Source organism: Sphaeroforma arctica, assembly GCF_001186125.1.
Source record: "Sphaeroforma arctica JP610 unplaced genomic scaffold supercont1.806, whole genome shotgun sequence".
NCBI classification, from domain to species: Eukaryota; class Ichthyosporea; order Ichthyophonida; genus Sphaeroforma; species Sphaeroforma arctica.
The window spans coordinates 25,515-33,430 of NW_014039752.1; the positions used below are offsets into that span (position 1 = coordinate 25,515).

Below are 7,916 nucleotides of genomic sequence, written 5' to 3' on the forward strand. Positions count from 1 at the left end.
TATATGGAGTGTGTCCCGTACGTCTACGGTTACTATATATATATATATATACAGGTATGTCTATATTGGCAGTATATTCGTAGTCAGCGGTTACTATATTATACAGGTAAAAGAACGATGTCGACCTCGAGCCGCGTGATATCTGTTCGGCTCTGCGCACTTCACACATATTCATTACGACAGCGATATACTATGTATTATCAAGGTAATGTAATAGCTTACAAGATTATGAAGACTGATCATGTCATAACTTTAACATACATAGTCATAGACTCGATATTGTCTACCATCAGTCCCCTCTGTGTCCCGATGTAGCATCTAGGGACCACATTATCATAAAGCCAATCCGAAACCCAAAACCTCAGAATCATCAAATATTGAGTTTGGAATTAGGGACGAATTATTCCTGATATTAGAGTCATCAGAAATATTAGCGGTAGAACCGGTAAGCTATACCGAAACTAAGCGTGAAAGAGAAACACCCAGTAAAAACATGAGTCTAAATGAATTGGATAAAACAAATAAAGACTCACTTCGGTTCTTTGATACTATAGACTTTCCCTAGCTGAGATAACTGTACTTGAGAAGTGGTCTATTGTACCCCTTAGTTGTATCTTTCAGCTACTCTATATACTCTACGTTTTTTACAATATCCTTACTCAGATAAGCCAAACAGAAACAGAGCCCACGTATAGACTTTTCTCCGTGGGGATGTAGTACGGCGATGCGAGAAGCTGATCATTAATGATTTTAAATTAACACACGTACGCTAGCCACCGAATGAGTAACCGAGCATCATTCCTGATCTGTCACGCGGCCGATGATGCCGGCCTCCTCCAAGGCTTCTACCTTCTCTTTAAGGATCGCCACCTTCGTGGGATCCTTGTCTATATAGTAGGTTGCTTTAGACGTGGCCTGTGGTTTCTCCTGTATCACTAGGGGGTGCACACCCACAAATTTGGGGTGTGGGGCATCATAAGCCACCGGATTAGGTTGGCCACGCCTGCGTAGATGTATTCACCGTAGCTGCCAACTGATAAATGCTTCCAAAGTCACCGACTTCCTTTCCTGGCAACGACTTGAAATCTTCTTTGGTCTGATGCTCAATATTTGCCTAAGCCATGTGGTCGATTAACTTGGGCAGATGTATCGGGTCCGTTGTCGATTGTACTTTCTTAATCACCCGTTGGAAAACGGCCTCTCGAGGCACATGTACTGCTCCTACTGCTATTGTCGACCGTGAAATCTGCCGCACTACTGCCGACATCTCTTCTCGTGCTTCCACTCGCCTTCCTTCTTTTCGTTCATTGGCTCTTCTCTTCTTCCGTACAGGGCATAAGTACTATTGATGCTCCATTGAATTGCACCCGCAGCATCCTCCATAGTTGGGTCCGAAGTTTCGCTTCTTCCAAGCCTGCTCTCGTTGGGTTGCTCTATCCTGTTGGGTATTAAACTAGTCTTTTCACCTTGGAAACCTCATCCTCATTCATATCCCGTAATAGGTCAGCCGCTCTTGCTATTCCTTCCATTTGATACACTGCTCGAAAAGTTTCTTTCAGATGTGGGGAAGTACTGTCCAACACGATCGTTTTTACTCGTGTTTCCATAGCTGCCGCGACTTGGACGATCGTCTCATCCCAGGATGTCTGCTAATCTTCTTCAGTAAGCATCAATGACATCCCTGCCTTGATGAACCTAGAAGGTCCACACCGTATCATTAAGCCATAAACAGCCCTTTCATGTGCTTCACACTAAAAACAGGGGTGTTGGTTGCCATACGAATTTTACCGTAGATACCCCCTTGAACAATTCCTTCGCCAATAAAGCCTCAAAGCTTGAGTTACTGATTTCTTCAAAATAAAGAGTCTCAGATGCTAGTTCGTACCTGACACTTCACAGAGGGACGTAGCAGCACTATCGGAAGTGTCCAGTAATGGCTGCAATATTTTTTACAAATAGCACAAAGCTGTCTTCGTCCACACAGGTAACCGGATATCTGCAGGCACAATGTTATACACCGATCGGCTGATGTCAGCCGATAAATGTTCATGTATGATGATATCTCTCGCCTTGCCACATTCATTCGGAGGTAGTAATCCTGCCGCTACAAGGTCCCTTCGACCAGTCACCGCTGATTGCGTTTTGTTCCTTACATATACGCTTTCATGCTTCTGAGTGCCGGAGAGCCTGCATCTTGCCTTCGAATACTAACTACTTTCAACATCCTTAAGTTCGTTAGGGTAAAGTTATCTTGTTTTGTGCACAGAAGAAAGTAAGCCGTAGTCAGGACAAAAATCTGGACGTAATCAATATTACGATCAGCAAAAACCTCTTTTAATATATTGTTTATATAAGTTATAAGCCGTGTTAGCACTGACCATAATCATCTCAGACCTGGGTAGAGTCATCTGGAATTATCAACTATCAGCAGCTAGCGAGTTTTTCCCCTTCTCCACGTGTGCTGACCTCACTTGATCTTCCTGCTTCACTGATGTCTATGATTATGTCTTATATCACAGCTTCTACCCTTACAAGGGCCTAAGTTAGTCTCGTCCAGAACCAGCAGTCCGTATTAGGCGCGGCTGCTGTATTTTTATGTGTACACCTTGTAAGATACATTTCAGTGAGCCTATCCCATGTTTAATAGTTCTGTCTTACATATACCTGCACCTATCAGAGAACTACACTTCTTATTTTTACACAAACATTGTTTCCTCCAGCCAATTTACTACAACCTCTTATCCTTCCTATGTCGGCAACTATAGTAGTAAACTGCGCTGGTTCATTATTTATTTATGAACCCTGGTTTTACTCTGGAGTACATTTTTAATCCTGAGCTCATATTTTGTCCTGCACATAACAATAGTCCGTTTTGCAGCCAAATCGACTCTTGTATCTTTCTTCGTCTTCAGAGTACGGTCTGAAGTTAAACCTATCCAATACCGTCGAGATTGTCGACAAAAACATGGCCCGTTCGGACACGAAAACGGGTGTTGTAAAAAATAAAATAAAAAAGATTTTGCGCCAAATCGACTCCTGTACAAATTTTGTTTCGAGTTCGGTCTGTAAATGAACCTCATATCGTCGAAAGTGTCGGCCCGTACTGACAGGAAAACGGGTGTTATTAAAAAAAAAGTTAGTCCGTTTTGCAGCCAAATCGACCATCCAATATTGTCGAGAGTATTGACGGAACCATTGCCGGTTCTGACGCGAAAATGGGCAAGATAATAAAAAAAAATTGGCCCGCTCTGCAGTTTTCAAATTTATTTCCAAAACCAAGGCCTCCAACCTCTGGTCAGTCGACGAGTCTCAAGAAGCCCTTCAATGGCACTGGCGCACTCACTAGAGCTGTTGCAGTTCACAACGGCCTCGTGAGATTCACGGGGTATCGTACAGTTTTATTTTGGCCTATGGGCCTCGAGAGGGTGGGAAGGACCACAGGACAAAGTTAAGTGTTCAAATTTATTTCCTAAATAAATATTTAAAATTTGACAAAAAAAACCCCCTAAAAACCCTGTTTCGCAAAAAATAAGGCGATTTCGCGTTTCGACATAAACGTTGAGGGTTTTTATGTCAAAAAGAAGGAAATCCCATCACACGGTGGTCTAACACCTACAGAACAAACAATCCACTCACAGCAAAACACACCACATCATATGTTACCGCATCTGTTCAAAATTAGTTATCTGACACAATATCATGAACGCGGGAATGTGAGTACACCACAGCGATTACCGATGTCTCACATACTCACAGAACCCCATGGTATGAACACGAACGAATCCTTGGCGAGTACGTCCGATACAAGACACATATATAGCAACCAAAGTACACGGAGAAAGATTCAACTGACGTCCTCTCAACGAGAAGTATACCTACCACAGAGCCTGCAAAGAAGGAAGCAAAGTCGACCCGCCTATAGTTTCGATATACTGCTGTGTGATGCGGTGCGCCCAAAGAGACTTCAACAGCTCAGCTCCACATGCGAAATCATGTGGGGATTGGTATAGAGATATGTATCCAATATTTGAAGTCTACTACATTCCACTCTATCAACCTGTTGGTACTGTAGCTGGCATAAACGCGAGTGTGTTCATGAGCTTAGACTCGCTATCCTTGACCGCTTTGACCCTGGTCGTCGCGGGCTCAGAGGTTTTACCTATATCAACGTCATCGTTACCGTTGGTAACATCAGCAACCATACCCCTCAGCCTTTTACGGTTGCTGATGACATCTAGAAACACCTTGGCAGCGGAGACGAGTGTGTCGCCTTCATTTTGGCCATCTTTACCTTTTTCTCCATCTCAAATCAATAAGTGCCGTGTAAGAGCGATGAGCACCTTGTCCTGTTCATCGATCTCATCTTGCCTGGATGTTAGACTCGATGCCAGTTCGCCAATTATCCGCCTTCCCTCTTTGATCTGCGCTTTGATAAAATCATACTCATTTTTCTCATCATTTTCGCCATTTCAATGATAAATACATCGACTTTGTTGCTTTTCTCAAAGCCGTTCAACTCTCAGATGCGGTAATTAATCCATTCTAGGGTGAGTGTCTTCTCCTCGACATGTAGCCATAAACAACTCGTGAGCTCATGGAATTCGATTGAGTAATTCGTGAGCAAACAACTAAAAAACACAAGTTTTTTTTTCAAGAGTGCAACCATGTATTTATTCACCGGAGTGACATTGTTTGCAATTCTCGCTCATATTCGGCTATCAAACCTGTGAATGGAGATGTCAATAGGCGCAGCTTGGGATGTGGAAGCCGTTCTTGTGCCATACGATCACGGCTTATGTGATCGGCGCAGATATTATCTACGCCACGTATGTGAGTGGCTGTGACGTGTAAGTCATGGCCGAGCTCGATTTCTTATAATAGCCTAAGAAGACTAAGCATCTCGGGTATCTTAGATGTGCGAGAGTGGATATCTGCTATCGCCCCGGTGTTATCAGAGTGAATGCATACTGTTCGGTCTCGATATCGGTTAGGGTGGAGATCTGCAATGGACACTACAGTCAGTAATCCGAGAGCTGCGATCGAGTAGCGTTCATGTTTGCGTGCTTCCTCTTAGGTATATATGTTCCGAAGCATCCATGAATTTCCCCATTTTTTGTGATGATCTCCCCAGGGGAGATAAAACCACTCCCCCGTTGAGATATAACCTCCTTCTATGGTAAAAGCGGCGTCGATGTAGAATTGTACATCTGTTAGGAGGGAACGTATCAGAATATTGATAAAATGCCAGTTGTTTAAGATCCAGTGCCATGATCGCAAATCGCGAATTTCGGCTGGTATCCGTTTGTCGTAGTGGTACTTCCAGTTGTTGTCCATAGGTAGGAGCCAGTATAGTCAGGCCATGTACACTCTCGCAGGTTGAAATATCGCAGATAACCACATCAATTTTTCAGATGTGCTGGCTATATCTTGTATGTGGCTTGAGGATATCACTCCAAGTGGATAGCAGCGCGCGGTATTTTTCTCGGTTTGCTTTAATGATCCCTACTGTACGTGTGTGGTGTCCCAAAGGATGCCGATTCCTTCCACAGTAGGAAGGTGGGCGATCAGTTTTGATTCGGCAATCTTAATGTCGAAGGCTCAAAAGACTCTCCGAACAGTGAGTACGTCTGATGGAGCTCTATGAGAAATGAAATATCAGATAATATCGGCCAATCGCCACGTGATGAGGCCGTGCATGTGTAGTCCCCAATCCAATGCTGTTGCTAGGTATTAGTACAGTTGAGGGGAGTTGCCGTTACCGAAATTTAAAGATAGTTCGAAATACACCTTGTTGTTGTGTTCAAGTCTCATCAATAGGACGTCATCTCGATGTATCGGCACCAGACGGAACGCGAACCTGCTGGACATCTAGCAAGCCGATTCATTACTTCGTTTGTCGCGCTGGGCGTTGATGCCGAGGACCGAATGGTGAGGGTACGACTGGCTGATCTCTCTACGATATTTGATCGATCAATCTACTTTGGTGGTTACAATGCTTTGCAAGGGGGAGTTGTGGCAGTGTGGTAAGCCCCTGATGCAATCCTCTTTGGAGAATCTTCCGATCGTGGACCCATTAGCTAGATCTGCTTTTGGTTGGTCTTCTATATTCGTCATATGATTTGTGGTTTTTTGTGGAATATGTGTTGTGTGCGTGCGCCATTGTAGCCGATGCGAGCCTCTTGTGTCATCATAGTAAGCACATATCTTGAGATTCGTATCCTATCAGAGCTTTATTGAGCAAAGATATGTCTGGAGTACAAGTGGGTATGGGGATATCTCTGATTGACGACCAAACGTTGACAATTCTCAGGTCATGGTCCACGTTAGTGGTGACAGTGGGAGATGCTGGTTGATGACGAGATGTGGCAGATTATGGCTCCTCCCTTCGGCCTGACTTCTGTGTAGTTGGTTCAGTGCAACCTTTTTTGTTGCACTCCTTATAGCTACAATTGGTACCGCCTGCGCACGTTTCGTTTCCGTTATAATCGTCGTGTTGTTTCTCTCTTGTTGACAGGTGTCATGTCCATTAGACTGCCCTTTCTTGTTTTTGACAACTGGGGTGACATTCTCACATACGGAGAAGGCTGTCGCACAGTTGCAGTGTTTGCATGAACTGAGAGCCTGATACATTGGACGAGGAGGAAGCGACCACAACGGCTAGTTTGGCTGCATCGATATCCGAGAGCCGAGAGTGAGGGAAATATCGCCCGACACCCTTGTCGAGATTAGCAACTTCTTCTGGATACATAATCTTGGAGTATTCGCATACAATGGCTTGATACTTTAGGTGGTCAGCGATACACTTGTATGTCATAAGCTCTGGGGTGTGTAGTAGTGATGCTGCTAGGTGAGCCGTCCAATTAGCAAACAAATCTAGGAATGATTTGAATGTTTTTTATTGCCTCCTTTGGATGACAGCGTACCGTTCTCGCCGTGAGTGAATACTTTCTGCAGATTAGAGGATTCTGCGTTCACACAGAGTATCTTCTTCATATCTTGTAGGGATATGAGTATACCTTGATTGTTTTTTTCCTTCAGGTTGTTCGGTAGGTTTGGACACACGGAGCTTAGCTTGCGGTCACTCTCAGCCCGACTTTTCGGGATGATGTCTCTGGCTGGGTTGTTGGCCATCTGATTTATTTGAGCTTCCATCAGATCTATCTTGTTCAATTGCTTCGCCATCATGTTCATGAAATGACTCCATTTGTCTTTCGAAAGGGTAGTTGAGTCCGTCATGGTTTTCTTGTGTGGTGGCGACGAGGGTGGTGGGAGGCGGTTTTTGTGAAGGTAGCGTTTTTCCTTGCGCTTCCGGATCCTTGGGGTTGGGTGACTTGAGATTGTCTCGCCGAAGTAGGTGTCTTCGCCTACAGCTTCGTTGTCTTCGAGGTTGGCGACTGCTTGTGTTCTCGTTTTACCTGACGTCCATTGATCAGATGCAGTTGTGATAGTAGGATTTTCTTGACCCATTGCTACCACTTGTTTTTGCTGAAAACTTAAAATTATCTTAAGGTTCTACACTCAAATGATCGACCCTGATGTGTATATATATTTGTATTGTTGATGTTTCCTTGTTTGTCTATTGTGTAAACTATCAACCTAAAAACTCGAATACGTTTTAAGTTTCTACTCCCTATTTTACCTATGTGATAATTGTGTTCATGTTTCCAACATGAGACTCTGAAAATTGATGAGAAAAAATCTCATGACCGAAATATGACATAGAATTCGCTTCACATGGTTCGCATTCGTTGTCCATGAGAAATCTTAGAGTTTTGGCGGGGTAGTGACTGGGAGGCTGGGACCAGGGGGCATTTCTATTCTGAAAATACAAAAATACAAAAATGTGTAGTATAAGGGTGGACAGAACGAGTTTATGCCCCGGTGCTGGGTGCAGCACCTGAACTACTTAGTTAGTC

General features: G+C 43.9%; 2 protein-coding genes across 2 annotated transcripts; one reads left to right on the forward strand and one right to left on the reverse strand.

Moving 5' to 3' along the window:
* Positions 1–3,995: 3,995 nt before the first annotated feature.
* Positions 3,996–4,320, forward strand: SARC_08696 (hypothetical protein; the record flags this gene model as incomplete). Its single annotated transcript, XM_014297319.1, has 1 exon — positions 3,996–4,320. A coding segment is annotated over one exon (325 nt), but the record flags the coding sequence as incomplete, so codon positions are not given.
* Positions 4,321–6,241: 1,921 nt separating this feature from the next.
* Positions 6,242–7,568, reverse strand: SARC_08697 (hypothetical protein). Its single transcript, XM_014297320.1, has 3 exons — positions 6,924–7,568; positions 6,650–6,873; positions 6,242–6,621 (listed from the first exon to the last, which is right to left on the reverse strand). Exons 1-3 carry the CDS (start codon positions 7,465–7,467, stop codon positions 6,307–6,309), a joined length of 1,083 nt encoding a protein of 360 aa, XP_014152795.1. The 5' UTR covers positions 7,468–7,568; the 3' UTR covers positions 6,242–6,306.
* Positions 7,569–7,916: the final 348 nt, after the last annotated feature.

What these genes read in the sequence shown, in the direction of transcription:
- SARC_08697 (XM_014297320.1), bottom strand. Translation starts at nt 7,467, where the DNA reads ATGGGTCAAGAAAATCCTACTATCACAACTGCATCTGATCAATGGACG. An exon ending in ATTCACTCACGGCGAGAACG is followed by an intron (nt 6,874 to 6,923) that starts GTACGCTGTCAT and finishes AATCATTCCTAG; the next exon opens with ATTTGTTTGCTAATTGGACG. An exon ending in CAGCCAAACTAGCCGTTGTG is followed by an intron (nt 6,622 to 6,649) that starts GTCGCTTCCTCC and finishes CCAATGTATCAG; the next exon opens with GCTCTCAGTTCATGCAAACA.